Genomic DNA, 24,033 nt, shown 5'->3' with positions numbered 1-24,033 from the left:
CGGGGTTCCAGTCTGTCCAGAGTGGAGAAGAGTGCCACTCCCCGTAACCTACGCTGCCCGGTCCCACCTCCCCGCCCACGCAGCTGACAAAGCTTCCCCTAAGGGCACCGTCCAGTTTGCCCCTCAGCCCAGCCCACCTCCCTGCCACTGTGCCGCCTGCCCTCCTAACCTGGACTTTCTCTGCTTCAGTTCCTTGGCAGCCTCCCAAGCTGAACCAGCTTGGACACGGCCCCTGTGGTTTCCTCTTCTTCCAAGGAGGTCAGAACCTTTTGTGCTTCGTCAGCCTCCTCCCTGAAGCTCTTCCCCCATCCCTCCCCCTGCACCTCGCCACCACCCCCAGCCTTCTCACCCCCATATTTTGCTGCTGCTGGTGTAGGTGAGACGGAAGACGTGGGCCCCAAGAGTTGAGCAAGGAGCTGTTGCTAGGAAAGGAGTGTGGGTGAAGAGAGGTGGTGGGCGGGAGAAACAGGGCTCCCCAGTCATAGTCCTCCCTTCGCCATCATAAATGCCTCAAGAGCTAAAACCAGCTGTTTGAGAACGATGATGAGAAATAATGAGGTCTGACCGCGACAGCAGGGGTGAGAGAATCAGCCTCAGGAACAGCTGCAGGGCTGCCACTTGGTATTTAGAAGAGCCTCCTGAGAGGAGGGAAGAGCCGCGGAGAGAAGTTGAGAAGAGTGGATTCTCCGGAAACTGCCAAACTGTGCTCCCTCCAGGGCTGGTCTCCAAAGTGTCCTGGCCTGCGCCTCTCAGACCCCATCAACGGCGAGGACTGAAAGGTAGTCACAAGGCAGAGTGACAGTCTAAATGAGGAGCCCGCCACACGCTCACCTCCCCTCGCTCTCAGCCTCCACTGATGGAGGTTCTAGGACTCTGCCATCTCAGGTCTGGGAGTTGGGTCTGCCTCCACTGATGGAGGTTCCCATTTCTTGGGGTCTGCTCTGTGCCAGGCACATCATCAGATGCCCCGTCTCCGTTCCTCACAACCTCCTTGCAATGTCAGTGGTGTGAGCATTTCTGTGTACACGTGAGGAGACGGAGGCACGGAGCCATGCCCAAAGTCACCCAGTTAGGTGGCAGGGCTGGGATTTGAAGACAGAACTGCCCCACTCCAGAGTTGGTGCTCTTCCTACAACAGCACTCTGCCTTCTTCCTCCTTCCTCCTTTTGTCTCCACTCCACTCCACCCTACCCCCGGGCCTCTCCCCTAAGCGCCTTTGGCGGGTGCAGTTCTTAAATCAACCTTGACCGTGGTAATAGAACCTACTGGGGTTGAAAAAGAGTTTCAGAAGTTCTGGGAAATCCTTGTGTGCGCTAAATGAAGGCAGGCTCTAAGCTGGGCACCAGATCTTTCCCCCCGAGGCGGCATTGCACTCACTCTAAGTTAGCAGCACACCGGCCTTCCCTCTGTCATTTCCCAGGGTACGTACGAACCATACATTATCAAGGACAAAGATTTGGTCATTCTATACAGAAACAGGAACAAAAGAAAATCAGTAATAATGTAAAAAAAAAAAAAAAAAAAAACAGGTCACAGGAGGATTTTTATTACCAGGTTGAAAAAAGACTCTGCAGGGGAGGTGCAATGAGCCAAGTATTCACTAGAATGAAGTCATTTGAAGGGGGGAGGTGGGGTGGGGGGGGACTGGCTACCTCTTGCTGTTCAGGTCACTACCCTTTGACAGCAGTGGCCTCTGACCTCAACAACCCTACAATTCTGTTTTGACTGACCCTGAAACCCATGAAATTCAGATGGAGGCACTGCCCCAAAGTTGAGATAAAGCTGACTAATATGGGAAAAGCTCCCGGTATGTGCCCCCAGCTGAAAGGAGCTCAGCTCTTCAGTGGTAGATGCAATTTATTCTGCCCTCCTCCTTTCAGGGAAATGCTAATCCTTCATAGGCGACTGGAGGGGAAGACTAAAATGTGTTGATGATGAATGACAATAATCCTTTGTCCACTCCTGCCTCCTCCTAGGGTTGAACCTTAAGAGTTTAATCAAATGTTGGTAAGTAAATTAATGCTTTACTGCATAAAGAGTTAAAAAGCGAGTAGGGGGAAGAAGGGCTGTGAGAATATATTTCTTGTGATGTGTGACTCTCAAACACTTAATTGCAAAGACACTGATATGGGGCGTGTGTGTGTGTGTGTGTGTGTGTTTTAGTCTCCTTATTTACGCGTACACATATATGACAGTGTCCCCAAACTGTCCTGTCTTATGTTAAAGCGTGTCAGGTCACTGACACGTCATTAAAGACGTTAACTTCAAGGCTGAAAGACCAAAGCAGTGTGCAGGCATTACTCTTCTGTTGTTACACATCAGCAACGACAAAACTCGTGTGTTTGTGCATCAGTAGGAATGACATGACCTTTATCCCCGAATCTTCACATCATTGTGAGGGAGGCTGCATTTTGCATTCCAGTTCAGCTAACATTTTAGGGGCTACTCCACCCCAGGGCTGCTGTACCGGCCACTTTGCCGGCCAACTCTTGTAACCCTCCAAAGTAAGTTTCACAATGCTCATTACAGTTGAGAAAATCAATGTTCAGTGAGTGACTTATCCCGGAACACCCAGGGACAGAGTTAAAATTCAAACTAGTCTTTCAGCTTTCAAGTCTTCCTGTTAGATACAAAAAAATTGGTTGTCAGAAGGGGTTTTAAAGAATTTGACAAATGATGGGCTTCTGAGACGCACCCAGAGAGTTGGGACTCAAACCCAGGTTTTCCAATCCCTTGTCCCGGGGCCTTTTGCCACATTACAGCATTGCCACCCAAAGCGCTGGGTTTTCCCAAGAGGTGTTTGGATGGGATTCCAAGCCAGCGAGATGCAAATAGGTCTGACCCACATTCCAGTTCTTGGATACATAAAAACTCCTAAAGGGCAGAGCCCATTTTGTGTGCTTAATTTGAGAGTCCCACTGTAGACAGTCAATATTAAACAACAATAGGTACATCTGCCAAGGACTAACAGCATGGGTTCAATTTTAGCAATCAAAATACTGGGAATATGGCTGAGGAACCAAATAAAGGTGCTGAAAGGCTGGATCAAGTAATCATAGATTTTTAGGAGTTTTTAAAAAAAAAAAAACTTCGAAGTCATCCAGTCCAACTCTAATTTTATAAATGAGACCCTGAGAAATTAAAATAATGTGCACAAGGATCTGACACCAGCAGGCAACAGACCCTCTCCTGTCTCCCAGTGCTATTTAACTTTATGTCATAAGGCATGGTAAGAGAATGTTTTCAGGAACGTAACATGCCATAAACTGAAGTTGGACTGGGTGGCTATGGAGTCATCATTGATTATGAAATGTCTCTCAGATTCAACTTCTACTTACCTCACTGACCAACTGACCTCTAAGAAATCTCTACTGTTGGCTTTCAAGTTTAACCAGGTTGGTATTTCTCAAGTGTCTCGTTAATTTTGGTTTCCTGAACTCCTCTCATGTCATTCCCCCCGCCCCCCAAATCTGCTGGCCCTCCAAGCTCTCTCCACTGTTCTTTCCTTATAATTCACCTTCTCTGAGAAGGCTTCTCTGCTTCCTTGTCTTCCCATCAACGTTTATCTTGCTTTGATTTGCACAGTACTTATGTTCAATTCTTTCCTTCCTAACAGGAAAGACTCATTTATTGCTTGGCTTTTTCTTAGATCCCCAAAGGACAAGATAAATGGTTTCTACTCACTTTTATTTTTTTATGGTGCCTAGGACAATGCTGTGCTCCAGTAAGCACCAAATATTTGTTAAAGGAACAAACCATGTTAACTTCGCTACAAAAGGGAGATTATTGGTAGAAAATGAAATAAAAATCACTTTCATCTGCTAGGTTATTCTGAATTCTCAAAGACTAACAAGTCACATGCACATGAGTTTGACAGTCTATCAAAAAACTAGTTCAGTGATTGATGCTCTATCAAAATATTGGTCCATTGGTTCTCAACCCTGGCTGCTCACTCAAATCAACTTGGAAGCATTTATAGCTACCAAGACTTCACCACAGATAACTGAATCAGAATCTGTGCAGGTATGCCCAAGCAATGATTTGCATGCACCACATTGGTATTTGATCTGCACATACTGATTTATACAACCTCACCCTTATTAATAGACTCTTCTAAAGAACGAGCATGATCACATAGGTTTTGTTGTTCTTAGAATCACAGAATTTTAGAACTGAGAACTAAGATACTATCTGGACCAACCCCTTTATTTTACAGCTGAAGATTCTGTGACTTAAGAGAGATTGAAAGAGTAGCCTGACACAGTGTCAAGGTGACTGTTGAGTGACAGGTCATGTCCTGAATTCATGGAATTCTCTGAACTCCGGTTCAGGAGCTGTAGCGAGTAAATCAAACTGTTCAGTTTTTAAATTTCTGCTTTCTTCTGTAGAAAACGTATAAAAATTAGTGTGTGTGTGTAAGATTTGGATTTTAAAAGCTGTTAGCACCAGGTACTCCTTAAAGACCAATCTGGCACATTCCATCTAGCCCATTGTCACAGCAGAGGAAATGCCACAGTGGGACATATCAAAGTCCAAAAGAAATGACTAGTACGTATTTGCAGGTTTTTTCATTGGCCCCGATCCATAACATTTTGTGCTATCAGAGCCCAGTGCACTTCTAGCCCTTAACTATACCACTTATTAGCAGACTTATTGCTTGTGAGCAAGCTAATCAACACCCTGAACTTCCCTTTTCTCTACAAAAAGGAGATAGCGGCTGTCCTATTGACCTTGCATTTGTCAGTTATTAGAAGGATTAAATCAGATGATCTATGTGGAGATATCTGAGAATAGTAAAGCCCCGTGTGTACATATGTATAGAATTCTTATATTACGATCCTTCAGAGTAATGACTTGTGAATAATTTTGTGTTGCTTTGATTACCTGGGCTCTAAATCCTAATTCCTCAGTACCATGCCACCCAAGAATCAACAGGAACTGGAGTTAGTGCTAGACTAGAAGTTCTAGTCACTGAAAGTATCATTTAACTAAATATTCAGGGAGGTAAAGTGATGTACTGACCAGGATTTAGCTAGTCTAGGCTCTGGTCCCAGAGTCTGCTTTTAACTATTGACTTTGGACAAGTCACTTAATTTTTCTGGGACCAGAGTCTCGTCAGTGGTCAAAGGATGACTTGAATTAGAGTCAAAGATCCTTTTGATTTATAAAATCAGAATATTAGTGCTTAATTAAAATTACTAAAGTGCAATTTCCCAAGTCGTTAATTGATGTGGTTTCACATTTTTTAAATCTCTCTTTAGAAGTACAGGGTTAGAGCCTAAAAACATAAGCCTATTTCTGGTAAACAGACATTTCAAACACATGTGTAAGACCCTCGTTAAAAGAAACATCCTGGGGCACCTGGGTGGCTCAGGTCCTGCTCTCGGGGTCCCGGGATCAAGCCCCACATCGGGCTGCCTGCTCCGCGGGGAGTGTGTTTCTTCCTCTCCCTCTGCCCCTCTCCAGAGCTCATGCTCTCTCTCTCTTGCTCTCAATAAATAAAGTCTTTTAAAAATTCTGTAAAAGAAACATCTCAACTCAGATACTTTGTGCTTACTAGTATCCTGTTCTGGTACCCTTGCTCCAGAAACAAATACATGGTTACCCAGAAGGCACAAGGAAGACACTACTGGACACAGAGTAGGCACCCAAATACTATTACCTTACAGCTCTAAGTCTGAGTCCTAGCTCTTGTTACTTAGCTCATCTGAGCCTGTTTTCTTATCTATAAATGGGACAATACCTTTCTCAATGATCCACTGAGATAGTGTATATTAAAATGTTTTTCTGTAAACTGTTAAAAACAATTGCAAGATATTACTACTACCTAAGGAATGTAGCTTATTATACTGTGACCTAAGAAGTGTACTTTTTCAAGAGATAGATTAAAATCTTTGTGAATTCATTTATTATGGACACAGCACCTACTCCAGCGTCTGCCTCAACAAATATGCTCAATAAATGTCTGCCGCATGAAAAGTATAATCCACAGAAAGACCAAACGCTCCATGAGCTTAGATTCCATATTTCTCTTTATCTCCAAATTCCCAGAGCTAGCACAGCATCTGACACACAGAGGAAATACAATAATTATTAGATGAATACATTTTTGTCCCCTCTAGTTCCTCTTCAGCACAGCTCAGGAAGTAGACATGGGCAGAAGAGGCATCAAAGATGATTTTTGGTAAAGGCTGCTTGGAATAGAACTGAAAATTACCTGGGAAATTCACCCACTCTCTAACAAATAGCTTGGGAGAGCAGAAAGAGCATAGACTCTGAGTTCAGGTTCAGTTTCCAAATTGTCCAATCTTGGTAAATTAATCTATTAACCTCTCCAAGACTGTTTCCTCATCTTAAAATGAGAATAAAAAGAGAACAGTACCGCCCTCATAGGATTAGGCACCAGAACGGACGCTCCATAAGAGCAGGGGCTTTACTTGGGGCCCACTGTATCTACCCTGTACAGTACTGAACTTTATTGAACAGGGCCAGGCACAACCACAGGTTCTCAAATACTTGTTGACTTTGTGAGAAACTTGACTGAGAGGACACAGGTGAAGTATGTAACAGAAAAATTGCACACAGTAAACACTTAGCAAACGGGAGCCTCTTTCCCCTTCACTTTTCACACACCACTATCATCATCACATACTATCAGCATTATTACGCGACTGGCGGCTGTAGAGCAGCTGCCTTTGGGGAAAAGACCCGGATTTAAATCTCTAATTCCCCATTTACCAGCTGTGTGTCTTAGGACAAATTACTTAACCTATCCGGGTTCCTTTGCTGCCACAAAAATCTCCGTGTCGTGAGAATCAGAAGCTGCATGGCGACCACCTAACACTGAGTCTGGAACCCCCGCGGCACGTGAGACGTGGCAGTGACTATTACTAAGGCAAAAAAAAAAAAAAAAAAAAAAAATTTATCCAGATAACTGCCTGCAATTTCCCACATTACTGCTGCTGAATACATAACATGACCGCAAACAAGGGGAGGAAGGAAAGAATTTCAAAGAGACCGAAACCGCTAAACAAGAAAAAGAGGGAATTAAACCGGTGCTTGGCAGTTCCCACCAAGGGGTGCCAGTTTCCGCGACTGTCAACCTGCCCGACCAGCCAAGGCTAGAGCAGGACAGTCAGCTCCGATAGGAACAAAAAAGAGGCAGAGTCGACGCTCGCCCCCTCCCCTAACGGTCTCTTGGCCGCTGGCCTCGAGCGGCCCCGGGACTCCCGTTTCCGGCCCTGGCCGGACCACAGCTCCCAGCATGCCTTTGGCGGGAAGTCTTTCCCGCTGGATGACTACTAATCCCGGCATGCCATTCGGCACTCCAGTAAATTAGATGGAAGAGTGGAATGCCCCCAACGAACGCAGGGAATTGTAGTCCACTTAACTGCTGGCTCTTAGAGGGGCGGGGAAGAGCCGGGTCGCTCTCGTCAGCTGAGGAGAATGATTCATAGAGGAGGGTCAGGAGAGAAGAACAGTTCTGTCTGCAAGAGCCCACTTAAAAGGCTGGACTCTTCTCCGAGGGAGGGAGAGGCAGGAGAGTAAGCGAGACCTCGGGCCTGGCCCCGCCTCGGGCCGCTCGTCAGACCTCTATCGAGTCCTGGGCCTTGACGGGGGCGGCCGCGAGGCGCCGGTTGCTGGGGGACCGTGACGTCGCGGGGTGAAAGTTGAGGGGCGGTGACGTCGGCCCTGCCCGGGCGGAGGCTGGCGGGTTGGAGGCAGGAGGGAGGGAGGGAAGGAGGGAAGGAAGGAAGCTGGGAACGAGCGAGCGAGCGGGGGCGCGAGGCGTTTACCTGGAGGCAGCGGCTTGGGCGCGCAGAGCGGCCGCGGCTCCCCCGCACCTGCGGCCATGGATGAGGAGCGCGCCCTCTACATCGTCCGGGCCGGCGAGGCGGGGGCTATCGAGCGGGTCCTGAGGGATTACAGCGATAAGGTAAAGAGCCCCGGCCCCGGGCGTGCGGTGGAGCACCCCCGGGCCGCCCTCGGGGCTTGCACATCGCATCCCTCCCAACCCCCTTCATTCCGGGGATGCGCGTTGCTCTTCCCCGAAAACGTTTCCGGCTTGGGCATGCGTGTTTGTGCCCCCAGCCTTTCCCGTCCGTGCATCCTGCATCCCCCTGCCCCCACTCTGGCGCCCACTCCTCCGATTCCGGCCCAGCAGCCTGTCCTACGGTCCTCTTCCCAAGCGTGCAAGTCACACCCCCGGAATCCGTAGATGTGCGTCTGTGCCCTGTGCCCCACTCTGGGATGCAGAAATGCACGCGAGGCTTCCTCACCTGTATAGCCTGAAAAATCCGTGTTTCCGTGCTTAAACACGGCCCTCGATATGCATAAAACATATCAGCCACGATGGCAGTTCTTTGTGTACCTGTAGCACTGTACACTTTCCAAGGCTTGATGTCTCCTATATGATCTAATTTGATTCTCGGAGTGTGTATAGGGTAGATGGTGTCATCCTTCCCATTTTATAGATGAGAAGACTGAGGCGCTAAGAACTGAAATCATGCCAAGGTCATGGACGTACTATGTTGTTAAGTGGGCGGGGGGAGAGAGATTCTGACTCCGAATAATACCTGTTATTTGTATCGCATTAACAGCTTTCCCATCCATTATCTCATTTAATCTCAACGGCAGTCCTGTGAGGTTTTATCTTCGTTTTTTGTAATTGAGATTCTATATCGGTTAAGTAACTGGCCCAAGGTCATACTTGTGAGCTGGGATTCCAGCCAAGGTCTTCAAACCATTCATTGTTCTTTCCACTTTACAACTCTGCAGTATAAAGGTATCTTGTTATAAATCCCAGCCACTTCTCTGAATCTTTCTCCAGGAACCGTTAGCTCTCCATTACTTTTCCTTCCAGGAATTTTACATGCTCACTTCAAAAGGTAGCATACCACACCTTTATTCTTCTATTTAGAAGACTGCTTTATAGGAATGACTGACTACTCACTTCTGTGAAAACACTCAACACCAATCTCACCCCAGATATAGCATTTTTCTTCCTTTCACTAGCTTCCACTCATAGTTTCCCTTTCTGTGTTTGTTATGTCCCCACCACTGCACTTTATTATACTTTGTATGATTGAGCTGCCAGTGTGCCATTTCTGCCCTGGGTGGAGAAGATCCAGAAATAAAACACCTTCATTTCCATTTAATCTTCTCAACAACCCTGTGAGGAAAGTGGTGGTATTCCCCATTTCACAAACGACATTTAGGATAATGTTGCCTCAAGTCCACACGGTCATTGAGAGATGGGGCTGAGATTTGAATCTAGGTTGTCTGACAGCTCTTTCTACAGTACCATGCTGCTTTCTTTGGGAGGATGTATGGATGGATTAAATTCTGTTTATATCTTAGCTCCTTCACTCTCTAATATGCTTTACTGTTGCATATCTGTCTAATTTAGGAGAAATTCTTTTAAGGCATAGGTGTACATATTGTAGAGATTATATTCATTTAACGTGATTTATAACTCCTTTCCAAAAAGAATTTGAGGCAGCTACCAACTGATTTTCAAAAGAGAGTGTTTTTTTTTAAGATTTTATTTATTTATTTGAGAGAGAGAGAATGAGAGATAGCACGAGAGGGAAGAGGGTCAGAGGGAGAAGCAGACTCCCCGCTGAGCAGGGAGCCCGATGTGGGACTCGATCCCGGGACTCCAGGATCATGACCTGAGCCGAAGGCAGTCGCTTAATCAACTGAGCCACCCAGGCGCCCAAAAGAAAGAGTGTTGAATCAACTAGTATTTATTTTGCAATTACTATATGCCAGATATCCAGCAATAAATAGGAACTTTCTTCTCTAGGGAAGGGAGGAGGAAAAACCTCCAAATGCATCTTACCAGTTTCTTCAATATTTCTCCTTTCCTTCATGGCTAAACTGATTAGAACTCCAGATTGGATTCCTTGAATTTATCTCTTCCTTTCCTTGATCTCCCTCCAGGTTGGTTTCCACTTATCACTCCTGGCCAGGTGCTGTCAGAGCTTAGGTTCTGGACATCTCCAGCTCCCCTTTCACATTGAGAATGTTTTTAAAGTTGTAATGCCCAGTGTATATTATTTAAGGTGGTATTCCTGAAGTGCTTTTTGGGCCACGCCTGATAATGCTCTGACTTGACTCGAACCCTGTCAGTCAACTCCTTTAGAAAAGAGCTCTATGTTTAACGCTGATAATAGTAGGGCTAGCACACAAAGAAAATAGCTGAGGTTCATGTTGGCAGTGGGGCTATACCCCTCAAGGCAAGAGAGACCTAGGAGGCAGATCAATAGGAAGGGGAAGTATGATTGTGGTGGTCTGGCAATAAAAATGGGGATGTGGAATTAAATTGCCCAGTTCTGTGGGATATGGAGTTTGAAACCCTGAAAAAGTAGCTGAATACTGTGTGCTTCATTTTCCTATCTGGAAAAATCGATTTGGGAAATGCTTAGAATAAGGGGTGATTATGGGGCATCGAGGAGTCTAACCAAGAATGGAAATGAATGATGTACAGAGAAAGCAACTGGTTCGTTGTTTGGGGGAAGAGGTTCTTTATGCTACTTTATTTCTCTAATAAAGCTAGAACTTGGGACAGTTCTAGAAACACATCACACATTTGAGTAGGGTATGTAAATATCCTGGACCACGTAAGAGGACTTTTTCCTTTTGCTTTCCACTTTGGGGTGGAGTTCTGACTCTTTGAGTTCATTCCACAGATTTGTGCAGAGGAGCATGTTTAATGGGCTGCTCCCTCCAGATACTGGAAAGAAGGTAGAATTTAGAGTCAGATAAATCTTGGTTCAGATCTGCCTTTTATTGGCTTCATGGCTATGGATGTTATTTTAAGCCTGAGTCTTGGCTTCCTTATCTGTAAAATAGGGATAACATTACCTAAGTTATCACACGGCTTAAATTAACTGAAGTTTAATGCTTAAATTAACTGAAGTTTAATGCACTGAGCACAGTGCACCTAGGAGGCTTTTACTCAGTGAGTAAAGTGAGTTCTAATGATCAAGGTATTCAGGAGGTCCTGTGGCCATAGGGCAGGCTCTGGAACCAGACCGCCTGGACTCTGATCTTCAACTTACCATCCATGTGGCCTAGGACAAATTATATAACTTTGTTGTGCCTCAGTTTCCTCACCTGTCCAACAGGGACAATAACAGTACCTACATCATAGGTTTGTTGTCAGGATTAAATGAGTTATATGTCTACAGCATTTGTAACAGTGCCTGGTGGTGAAGAGCCTGTCACTGTTAGTTTTGAACAAAAAAGGCAGGAGTTAAACCTGTAGCACTGAGTTGAAGTAGCCTGATAAAAAAAATTAGGGAGTGTACTCCACCCTTTCTCTTTTTCCTTGACCCTTACATTTTCTAATGGGTAGCAAAATACCTTGTACCATGTTTAGAGCACAGTTAGCTATCTGGCTCCAGGTAACAACATCTAATTTCTCCTGTATTCCTGAGACTAATTTTCAAGCTTTCTTCCTTCATTCACTGACCCTTGTTATTCTGGGGAGAGGGAAGAGCCATCTATCCCAGAAAAAATGAAACATGTCTGTTTCTCAAGGACATAATGCACGTTGACCCAGCATAGGAAAGTATTAAAAAACAAATAGGAAGAATGGTTGTTCTTTTTCATTTGTCTCAATTCACCTGTTAACCTTTATTGAGTGCTTGCTATGTACTACATATTATCTATCCCAAGCATTTTCACATGTCATCACTTATAATTCTCTTACATTAAAACTTATGAGGGAGATACAAGTATTCTCTTTTGGTGGGGAATAGGAAATTTGAGGTTCAGAAAGACAAAGTGACTATCTGTGGGCTCAAGGGCACATAGCTAGAAGTGGCAGACCTAGTCTTTAGATTCCATATCCAGGCTCTTTTTGCAAGGTCATGTTGCCTGTAACCTGTCCTGAGTTTTTGAGCACAGAAGAGAAAAAGGTTTTCAGGACCAATACACTAATTCCTTTGGTTACTGTTCGGTCCTAATCACCTCCACTCCAGTTATAGAATGAGCTATTAATTATGGGACATATGGATTGTTCTAGTATAGGCTGTCCAGGCTCCTTCTCCTCCTTCAAGGCCTGTTCTGATAACAGATTTAGTAGAGGGGTGCCTGGGTGGCTCAGTCGGTTAAGCTTCTGCCTTCAGCTCAGGTCATAATCCTAGGGTCCTGGGATCAAGCCCCACACTGGGCTCCCTATTCAGCAGGAAACCTGCTTCTCCTTCTTCCTCTGCCCCTTCCCCTGCTTCTGCTCTCTCTCTCTCATTCACTCTCTCAAATAAATAAAATCTTTTTTTAAAAAAAGGTGGTAAACAAAACACAAAAAGAGATGTTTAAATAAACCCAGCTGTGCTATTTATCACAATAAATGTAAATAGAATGTATTAGTTTTCCAGGTCTGCTATTACAAATTACCACAAACTTGGTAGCCTGAAACAACTGAAATTTACTCTTTCAGTGTTCTGGAGGCCAGAAATCCAAAATCAAGGTGTCAGCAGGGTCCTGCTCCCTCTGAATGGTCTAGGGGAGAATCCTTCCTTTGCAGCTTCCACCTTTGGCTTGTGGCTACATAACTCTAACCCTGCCACCTTCTCATGGTCCTGCATTGGGCTCCTTGCTCAGCGGGGAGTCTGCTTCTCCCTCTGCCTCTGCCCCTTCCCTCCATCTCCCCCACCCCCAGCTCATGCTCACGCACTCGCTCTCTCTCTGTCAAAATAAATAAAATCTTAAAAAAAAAAAACATAGTAGAGAGATTGGTTGCCATCATTATGATTATCAGAACAAACAGTGATCAAGGGCCCCAAGATGTGCAGTAGTATCTTAGCTCCTTGAGTCCGACGATATTTAGACTAGAAGGAATCTCAAAGGTAATTAGATCTGTCCCCTTCAGTTAATAGGTGAAGAAACTGAGGCCTAGAGTCATCAATTATGATGATAGAGAGATGGCTTAGTGGCCGTAGAGACTGCCTGGGCTTATGATTACCCCATAGCAATCTCCAGCAGGATTCCATTTTGGAAGTAGGGCAAATTTATGACCAAAGTAAAGATAAAAGTTATCTGAGATACAGGCAAGTAGGTAGGTCTCCCAAGAGTAGTCCTCATAAGAGAGGAAAATGATACTGATCGCTGTGAGGTCTTCATTTATGTGCTAGAAGGACCTGACTGATAGGGACCTAATATTGAGACAGTTCTAGAAATACAGGCTACACATTTGAAAAGGGTATGTAAATATGCTGGACCATGTCAGAGGACTTTTTGCTTTCCACTTTGAGGTGGAGTTCTGACTCTTTGAGCTCATTCCACAGATTTTTGCAGAGGAGCATGTTTAGTGAGCTGTTCCTTTGTTATACCTTGTTCTTGTTTCCAGACTGGATTATATAATCTCTGGCATTTAGTTCTAGGAATAATCTCTATTCATGAAACACAGCACAACACACACACATACACACACATACACACACCACCCCAGTAGGCTAATTCCCTTGTATGAGTACTGTTTGAGTGTATCTTCTAAAATGTGAAATAACTCCTAGTTCTCTAATACGTCAGTATTTGGCTAGATGCCACATCATAGGCCATGCTATAATAACAATAGTAGCCACTTATTGAACACCTGCTATGTGCAAGGTGCCATACATAAAAGATAAGGAAACTCTGACAGGTAGTAAAGTTGAATAACTTGACCAAGGTCGCACTTTCAGTAAACAGCAGGACTGTACTCAGACCCAGTGCTGTCTGACTCCTGAGCCTGAGCTTTTTAGAGTCTACTCATAGGATATAAAACCTATGTGGAGGAGTCCTCTTAAGTCTGGTGTGTCACTGAGCTGTTCCTAGTTTACTTGGTCTCTAAACTGAACAATGGTTTTACTCTTTAGTTTATATTTGACTTGTTGCTCCTGTTCATCTGGAAATTAAGCATATAAAGAAGGTGAGGTGGTTGACTGTTGGCTAGCAGTGCTATAAAGGTATTTACAGTCAGAAATGCTGGCTCCCCTTCCCTTCCCTTTCAGCCTTAGAAAAGGTATAGAATAAGAGCAAGAAGTACTGAATAGATTAGGTACAGTCTAAGTTGTGTAAAAGAAACCAGCCTTAGAGAAGCCAACATCTTTGGATCTAAACAGTCTTAGAGGGCTGAGCTCCTGAATAGATTGGCACATTCAAAATTCAATTTGTATGGCCTCACATGCCAGTATATTTTCTAATTAAATTAAGCCCTTGTGTTAGGGCTTTTGAAAGCTTTTCTTTCTTTCTTTCTTTTTTAATGTTGTGGTTTTATGACCGGATCAGCCTTGCATTTGAAAGCAACAGAAAATTTAGTCCTTGGTACTATTCTAAATTATCACCTTAAAAGAGAAATTCTATGTAGAAACTGTCTTAAAAGATATTTTTATAACTTAATGAGGGTCTTTCCAAAAGATGATTTCTTTCTCTGTTCCTTTACCACAAATGCCAGAAAAAGTTTAGGAGAACCATTATATTGGCAACTAGGTTCATTTATTCCAGATAATTTATGGATTTAATATTTCACATATAATGGCAACAAAATCAACTTTCTTGGTCTCTGCAATTTATTTTCATTTGTATTGGACTTTTATTAAGCTTCAGTTTACAACCTTAGCCTGATGTCTGCTGCTTCTCTATCTAAAGTTAGTTTTTATTAAACCTCACCTATAAATTTCTGCATTATAGACTTCAGATTTACTTGTTCTTCCTTTCTCTTTTCTCTCTTTCCTTGTTCATTCATTTATCTTTTATTTTTTAAATTTCCTTTTTAATTATAAAAATTATATACCAACAATGAATTTTGTCAGACCTCACCAGAAATCCTACCACCGCTGTACAGTTGCTTTTATTTTTGCATTTTAACACTCAAGCCTTTGTTCGAATGCATCCATATACTTATGCAGGTACTGTATAAGAGACATCTAGCTTGGTGTTTTACTATTTTTCCATCTGATGCCGTTATAAGTAATTTTCTATGTTGTTACAGAGATTTTTAGCCATCTTTTGTTTTAATTGCAATATAATATTTTACCAGGTGGATGCACAGCAGTTATTTCATCCGTCTCCTGTTGTTGGATATTCAGATCGTCTCTTTCTTTTTTCCATAATATTAGATAACACTGCAGTGAATATGCTTACGTATATAATTTTTCTCTCCTTCTGAATGATTTCTTTAGGATAAATCCTAGGAGTATAGAAGTTCTGGGTCGAAGGATGTGAATATTTTTATGTTTTCTAGTATATGCTGCCAAATTACTTTCACTTTTAGAGTTTATGTCAGTTTATACTGCTGCCAGCAGTATCACACCTGGATTATTGATGCCCATTTCTTAGAAGGCTTTATGTCTTCAATCTTGCCCTCCTTTGATCTGGCCTGTAAGCAGCTGCCCAAAATATTCTTCCAGAATGCTCTACTGTTCACACCTCCCTCAGAGTCTTCCTTTAGTTGCCTGTCACCTGTCTGGCAGTTCAGGTATAAATTTTTAAATTCAAGCCCTTCTTACCACCTGACATCATCCATTTTAATTGTTTTGCAAACCATATGTGAGGCAGCCTCTCTTGAGTTTCTTCAAACAGCCCTTCTCTCTTACCTCTGTCTTCCCCCTGACCATTTCTTAAATTAAGAACTGCTTCCCTGTCAACATTTCTCCATCTCATTTAATTTCTAAAATTGCTTCTTCTACAAAGCTGACAACACAGAACCACCTGTAATGATGATATCTTTAGTGCTTTGGCAACTCCTGATGAGTTGCCAATAAATGTCAGCGTGGCCAATGAGAAAAATGCAAAAGAAGGGCAGAGATGTTCAGTGGAGATTTTTTTAAAGGAAAACTTAGGATTCATAAGAGCACTTGGTTCTCCTGAATAAAACTTGAGAAAGAGAATGAGAAGTTTTATGCTCTGTTTTTGGGTACTATCACTGTTTCTGTGACAGTGGGCAAGATAACTTACTCTATCCTCTGTTTTAGCTACAGAGTGGAAAATACAGTGTTGCCAATCATTTGGAGAGTCATGACACTCTGTTCTCTTCTAATTATTTTTTTTGTCAATATCATTGGCATTATCATCATTATAATCCTAATATTTACTGAGTGTTTACTCAGCGCCAGGCACTGAGATGGTAGGTTATATGCCTTAGCTATTTTAACCCTCACAGCAGCTCTGTGAACTAGGTACCCCCTCTTTTCACAAGAGAAATACAGTGATAGAGATTTTGTTACTTGCTCAGCCAGTTAGTGGTGGAGCCATAATTTAAACCTTAATTCTTAAAGAATTACTTTTCGGAAATACCAATCTATCAGATTTCTTTCCTGTCTACAATTCTGTGATTATTTCTAACTGAATGTGAAAAAGAAAGCAACATTGGGTCTTTGCAATACTGGAAGACCCTTCCAAATTTCTGTCCAATTTACTTTTCCATTCTCCTCTTTCTCCACTCCCTCATCCCCTCACATGTGTCCTCTATTTCACTCTGACAGACCTGTTTATTTCACAAATATATCATACCATTTCACACAGCTGAGCCTTTGTTTCTGTCCTGAGAATGCTTTCCATTTGCCTCCTGGCAAACTCCTACTCATCCTCCAATATCCAGCTCAAATGCTCTATACTTTGTGCAAAGTATTCCAGATTTCCTCAGGCAGAGTTGGTGGCTTGGTACTCTGTTCTTTTGTCTGTTTTTCTGCTGTAGTCTTTTTTTTTTTTTAAGATTTTATTTATTTATTTGACAGAGAGAGACACAGTGAGAGAGGGAACACAAGCAGGGGAAGTGGGAGAGGGAGAAGCAGGCTCCCCGCGGAAGAGGGAGCCCGATGCGGGGCTCGATCCCAGGACCCTGGGATCATGACCCGAGCCGAAGGCAGACGCTTAACGACTGAGCCACCCAGGCTCCCCACTGCTGTAGTCTTTCACACTGCTTTATAATTATTTACTTACATGCCTATCTTCCTTTAATATGAGTGTTGAAACAACGTGGGAAGGCAACATTTTTACAGACATGTTTTTAAACATAACCAAAATTTAAAATCTGTGTATTTAAAATGACATTATTTCCCTTTTTTCCCCCCTCAGCATAGGGCTACTTTCAAATTTGAATCAACAGATGAAGATAAAAGAAAGGTAAGCCTTGGTGTTACTCTTTGTGTGTGTATTTGTGTGTTTGTGTGTGTGTGTTTCATTCATGGACTCTTTAAACAGTGAACTTGTTTTCATCTGATGATTTTTAGGTTTTGGTTTCCTTTCAGTTTGTTTTTAGGAACTCTGAGAAGAAGACAAGTACCAGGGTTAGTATGGATTACACCCAACCTTCTCCTGGTCCATTCTCACAGGACCGTTATACTTGCATAAATCAGAGGAATGGGAAGGGTTCAGAGGGGACTCTCCCCATATCTTCTCAACTCCAGAGATTGACCTTATTTGGTGGCAGAACTGTAGGCTGCCCAAAATGCATTGCTAGTATTGTGAAGCTTGGCTTTGGATTAAGTTTTGGGAAAGCAGCTGTTCGTGCTGCTGCCCCTCAACCACACATTGTTCTCTGTACTAGCAGTTATTTATATTGTCAGCAATTATCTTGGTCACTCACTTCACAGGCATAGAGAAAAATGGAGTCAAGAGCCTCACCAGTAGAGGAGTTATTGTAAGAAAGGGTGCATCAGAGGGGTGCCTGGGAGGCTCAGTCAGGTAAGTGTCTGACTCCTGATTTTGGCTCAGGTCATGATCTCAAGGTCATGAGATCAAGCCCTGCATCGATGTCCGTGCTAGGCATAGAGCCTGCTTAAGAGTCTCTCTCCCCCTCTCCTTCTCTCGAAAAACAATAAAAATAAATTTTAAAAAAAGGGTGCATCAGACATAAGACCATGTAATGTTATGTTTGCCTGTTGGGGTTGCATGTGGTTGTTTTACTTAGCTGATTAGAACATGATGCTAAAGGAGGAGCTCACCAGTTCCCCCTGAGAATTTTGCTGGGCCCCATACATCTATCCCTGGCCATACAAATATCAAGACCAAGTGAGAGAAGATGACTGAACCAGTGTAAACCTACCACTGCTGCTGAAAAAATAGCTTAAATCCAGTGTTTTGCTGGGAATGGTTTGATAATACGTTGAAATCGTCCCTTTATTTACCTCCACCCCTATGTAATATCTACATTTTGTTCATTTTACCTCTTAAGGCTCCTTCAGTCCATTCTCTCCTTAATTCCTCCCCTAATTCAAGCCTTCCCCTGAGTTACTGTACCAGTTTGCTGACTGTTCCTTCTTTTTCCAGTTATGTGCCCTTTCAGTCCATTGTCCATAATTCTAAAACAACAATATGATCATGTCACTCCCAACTTCAAAACCCATGAGTGATTTTCTTTGCCTGTAGAATAAGGTCAAGCATCTTAACATGATATAATACATGTCCAGTGATCTGATCTCTGTCCACTTTTGCAGCCTATTGCGTACTACTCTATTGTATTTTATGCTTTAGCCATATGAAATATTACCAGGTACATCCACATCCACACCCCTTCTGCTCTTTCTTCCTAACTTTGCATATGTTGTTTTCTACCTAGAATGCCCTCTCCTTCTTGTATACCACTTCCTCTTTTCACCTGGTTAATTCCTACTCAGCTCTAGGAGCACCTCCTTCAAGAAGCCTCCTCTGGCATTCTTTCAGGATGAAATACCCTGCTCCAGTATTCCCATAAAATTCTATGTAAATCTCTAACATTATGCTTGTACATTATCTCAATTATATATTGATGTCTCTCATTGATAGACCCTGCAAACTCCAATGATAGTACTATTACTTATCTTTATATCCTCGACATCTAGAATGAACAGCACATAATAGGTATTCAAAAAATATTTATTGAATGAGTGACATGGGGTATAAACCATGAAGGGTAAAGATTTAAGTCTGATTTTCTTTTGGATTTGAACAGTGTAAACAAGACTAGAGTACTTTGTAGAATGGATTCTCAACTAGGGATATGCTGTTTGAAGAGCCTTTTCAAGATAGGCCTGCTCAGGCCTGACCCCTTATCTACTGAGTCAGAATTTGGGGGGTGGAATCCAGTCATATGTGTTTTTATAAATGGTTTTCAGGAAATAAGTACTTAGACATTGGTGGGAGTGCAAAATGGCGCAACCCCTATGGAACAGAAACTGACACTATCTACCAAAATTACAGATGCATTTTGCCCTTTGACCAAGCAAGGTTACTTTTAGAAATCTATTCTGTGGATAGGTTCAACCCAGGTAAACATAGTATTCATTGAAGATTGTACATAATAGCATAAGATTAGAAACAAACAAATGTCCAGCAATTAGGGAGTATTTGAAGAAACTAGGGTACATCTACGTAATGGATTACTATGATGTAGTAAAGAGAGAGAGAAGGGGAAGGGGAGAAGGAGAGAGACAAGGTATGTGCTAAGGGGACAGAGAGTTAAGTGAAAAAAAGAAGGAGCAAGGTGTTAAAAAGAACAATTTTTGACAGACTCATGATAGGTATTCAGGCTAGGGAGGCAGCTGCTATTTTTATTTTATTTGAGAGAATCTATACTATATCTGTTGATTCATGGTGCCTTGGGACTCTGATACTAGAATCTGATAGTGCTTTTACTGGTCAAAATAAGTACATTAAGACAGAGATTCCCCCCACTCCAGGTAAGTTTCAGTTGAGGCAGAATAATTCTCCACTCAGTTGTTAATAAAGCATGTGTATTTTCTGTAGGATAGTAGCAAAATGTAACATATCAATGTATTGTTTTTTACTGCCTGCTAGATCTTTGGAGACAGTAGCTCCTGTACTGGTGTTATTTTCAGTGATAGTAGGTAGATTCCTGCTTCCTGGGAGGTCTGCTATAAACATATGCAATTAGGGACCTAGCTAGCTGTCTTATTCATGGAAAAACATAGGCAAACAAAATCATTCTAGTCTCCAAGGGTTAAAATCATTAGTGACTCTTTCCTGCCTAAAGCCCTAAAACTATTGGAATGCTCTGAAGGATCTACATCCTAACAGCTTTTTAGGTTCTCTGTGTAAAGACATAGAATAGTAGGCATGTCTCCACATTAAACCCAGTCTGAAAATAAGAGGAACTCAAGTTACTGTCCAATTTGTTTTGCTGCCCTAGTTCTCTTTTTCTCTTTCCTAAACATGTCTCTGGAGCCTTCTGCCCACAGCTCCTTGGTAACAGCAGCACCCCTTTCAACAAACTACAGGTGCTATCTTTCTGAAAAACACAATACCTTCCTTCTAAGAACTTTTATGACAACTTAGAAGTAAATGTAAGGGAACAGACAGAGCCTTCCAAAAAATAAAACTTGATTATACTGAGCTTTTTAGGAATTGGTTATAAATTAATGATCTTTAGACTTAATTCCCAACACTTAGATAGTGTTTTATATAATTACAAAGATTTGCTTTGCAACAGTAATGCAGTAATGCTCTAAGTATGGTGAGAGTATTGCCAACCCTATTTTATGGATAAGAAAACAGGTTCACGTTAATGACAACTTGCTAACCACTCACATGACTAGTAAGTGGCGGATCCCCAAATAGAGGGTGGATTTTCTGACTGTTAAGTGCAGCTGCCACTCATTACCACTTGAGGTGTATTTCAGAGGTTTTGAAATTATGACTCACTACCTTGTTTTATTTCTTATTTCATTCCTTGAGACACCATTTAGGCAACTAGACTGACCTGGAAAATAACAAAGGAAATTACCAACAAGGAGGGCTTAAGTTTTTCTAGAGAAGTAAAGTCAGATACAACTGTTATATTTTGCATATAGTGCAAATAGTTCCAGGTGCGTGTGGATCATTGTATAGTTAGATATAAGCACCTGTGCTTATTGAAGCATTTGCCTTACATCTTCTACCTCTAGGCTGTGATTGTTTACCTGCTCATAAACAAATACAGCATGCAAATACGTAGGATGGGGGGAAGTATGATGAATAATCTGAAAATTTACATCTTGAGGAAATGAAATCTCTTATATTGGCTTCTAAAACACAAATGATCTCAAGACCAATAAAGAGTACTAATTGCAATAAATGTTGAAAATACATTGTCATAAAATGAGTAAAAAAATTGCAGCTCTTTCACCTGTAAGATAAGAATATAGCCATATCAAATGTGGAAAACCTCAATTGTTGCTGAGATAAATCTTTGTGTACATAGCAATTTTCCTCAAAAGAGTGAAGTTAAAAATAGCCAAATTTTGAGTATTTATCTCCTTACCTTTAAACTCACATAGATAAGCCCATTTTTTATAAAGGCAGAAGGTAATTGCTGAGTTGAGAACTCTTGAAGAACAAGAGCTCTGGCTTAGTTTTCTTTATATATTTCAGCCCCCCATGTGGCAGAAAATAGGCATCTGTAGTAAACACCTATTAAATAAATGGAAGAAACTTGGAGATTGAGTGAAGGCCAGAATTCCTATGACTTGTACATATTGTTTGACTTTGAATTTGATATTCTCTTAATTATACAGTAGAATCTCAATGTAATGTTTACTGGAAAAAATGGATACAAAAGTATTCATACAGTATGATCACAATCATGTAAAATTAATAACTATACAAAGAAAAATGACTGTAAGGAAATTTACTAAATGGTGGCTGTCTGAATATTATTACTGTAGATGATATTTTTCTTTCCCTTTTCTATATTTAAATAGAAAATTACAGTAGATTATGATTTAAGAATATGGTGATTATATAACATTATATATCCTATTTTTCTGTAGTAGTGTGATTAGAGGCATAAGCAAAGACCAATACTTTTTTAAAATCATTTATTTTCCCTAAAATTGAGCCTTCTTGATTATCTTATATATGCCTTTGGAGGGGAACATAAAAAATGTTACTAGTTTGGAAATAATATTACTTGTGGAGCCAGTTTATGGTGTGAAATAAATTTATATGAACATGAAAGTTCATTCTACCATTTGAAATTTCTCTTTTTACTTTTTCCCCTCAGACTTGAATGTACTTGGCATATTAGTAAAGATCTCTGTAGTCCAAAAATATTTTTTCAGTAATTCCTGTGTGCCAAGTCCTGTGTTAGACCTTGGTTGCTAAGTTGGCTATTTGTCTGTGGTGTGTGGTTTGGCACTTTCTCAGCTACAGATGCTTACTAAAGATTGCCATTGTAGACTCTAGAAAATGAATGTGTAAATTTCCATATTAGATTCCCCTAAGGAAAATGTGCCAAGACAGAACCATTGATTCTATACTGTGAATCCATGCTTAGGAATAACTCAAGTCATGATGCTTGCTCTGAAAGCCGTTTACACTTATTTTAGTTATTTGAGATTGTTAAACTCCAGTGTTTGCTAAAACAGAATCAGCTTTATATGCCTTGTAAATTTGACTCAAATTTTATTTGATGTCTCACTTTAGAGAATACTTTGACACATGATGCAAGTACAGCTCTTATTTAGAAGACAATAACTTTAAAGATAATTTTCAACATCTTGATTTCTTTAAAACACACACAAAAGCATCCTAAACCTTTTATTTTTTAAAGTTCCTGTCCAGCTGGGATCTGGCATAAAACTTGACTTAGAAGGGCTGAATTGTATCATAGGCCAAGGTGAATGCCTCATAGTAGTTCAAAATAATTTAAATTTCATTTCAGGCTTCGTTTTTTATTTTGGATGTTTGCAAAGGCAATGAAAGACTAAGTGTAGGGAGAAAGAATAAGACAGCTGTTCTGACTTAGCAGGCCATAGATGTGGTCTTTGGATTACTTTTTAGGATTTCTTTCTCAGAATAATAAGAATAGTATCTCCAATTTGTACTTTAGAGTTTCAGATTCATTTTCTCATACAAAACAAAACAAAAAAACAACTCATCAAGAAGTTCCACTTCCAGTCATGACAATATGAGGAATTCTGTAGACCTGTTCCCCACTGAAACTGGTGAAAATAAAAAAACAATCATTTAAAGTCTCTGGAAATAGTCCTAAGAGCATAGTCAATGAAGAAATACTTGTTCAAGAAAATCTACTAAAACTCAGGAAGAAAAGTAAAAGCCTATGGTATTTGAACTGAGACCTGCTCCCTCCCCGCTATTAGCTGAGTGAGATGGAAACTGTTTTCCAAACTGATAAATTCAAGAACATAGAGCTCTCTCTTTCCTCAGTTCTCAGGTGGAAGGCTGTCTTCCCAGTAGGGATGTAAGATCAGCATTTCTCATCCTGCCCCAGGTACCTGTTGCTGAGACTAAATTCTAGGTGAGTGCAGTTGAGAGGTGGGGTCTCCCTCCTTTCACCCAGCGCTCCCCCCACGGGACAGAGGCTCTACTGTGAATATGGCACCACGGAAAAGAGAGGCGCCCCAATTGCCCTTGCCCTGGCCTGTGGGATGCAGATTCTACTCTGGGAGAGGCAAGCTGAGGATAGCTGGGGCTACTCTTCCTCTGTCCCCTCATCAGGCTCTCAAGGAGGTATCACCCAGAGAGAAGCATGACATTGTCTTTGCCCCCAGCATCAGAACCAGAGCTCAGAAACTGTGGCCAGAGGAATAAGCAGACCTTATAAAAGAGATCTCTGAATCTCTCCCAAAAGGAACCAACATCATTTGCAACAGAGTGTGAAGTGCATGCCTGAGGGTACAGGCTGTGGTGAAAGGAACTGGAGGGAGATTGGTAGTCATTGGAGATGCAGGCTAACCAGAAGACTGGCTAGTTTGCTAGAGAGAAAAGAGGAAAGAGGCAGCTGGGAGGATCCCTCCTGTGGTTCGAACAGATCCTAAATACTGACCTCAGGGACTGTCCCTTCAAAGGAGCCCTAATAGATTGGTTCAGTTTGTGGAGCAATTTATGCCCAGGACATTGTTGAAGACAATACATCAATCAGCTGGTAGTTAGTGCAACTTAACAGCTGGGTGTGATCAGGGAAAGAGAGGGTCAAAGAGGAGCCAGCCAAAGCCACTGTCATTTTAGGATGACTGTGGCATAACTGAGGGTGAGCCCCCTGAGGAGCAACATCTGTAGAGAGGGAGAGGGTTAGAATATACTTAACTAAAATAATTCATCCAGTCA

General features: G+C 41.9%; 1 protein-coding gene across 10 annotated transcripts in view; it reads left to right on the top strand.

The window, feature by feature from the left end:
* Positions 1-7,397: 7,397 nt before the first annotated feature.
* The window catches only part of RIC8B (RIC8 guanine nucleotide exchange factor B), a 105,401-nt gene continuing 88,765 nt past the window's right edge, over positions 7,398-24,033 (top strand). For 6 of the 10 annotated variants that reach the window (XR_003519680.2, XR_003519682.2, XR_003519681.2 and 3 more), the window contains exons 1-2: positions 7,398-7,936; positions 17,065-17,112. Coding sequence is in view for 5 of the 10 variants with exons in the window: in XM_027592062.2 (XP_027447863.1) it covers positions 7,853-7,936; positions 17,065-17,112 (132 nt within the window). In the remaining 5 variants the exon portion in view is untranslated. The remainder of the gene's footprint in view (positions 7,937-17,064; positions 17,113-24,033) is intronic. The other 4 variants (XR_003519684.2, XR_003519683.2, XM_027592064.2 and 1 more) reach the window with 1 other exon arrangement.

Source organism: Zalophus californianus, chromosome 9 (genome assembly GCF_009762305.2).
Source record: "Zalophus californianus isolate mZalCal1 chromosome 9, mZalCal1.pri.v2, whole genome shotgun sequence".
NCBI classification, from domain to species: domain Eukaryota; kingdom Metazoa; phylum Chordata; class Mammalia; order Carnivora; family Otariidae; genus Zalophus; species Zalophus californianus.
The sequence above is the reverse complement of the archived record's forward strand: the minus strand, read 5'-3'. Positions and strand labels throughout refer to the sequence as shown.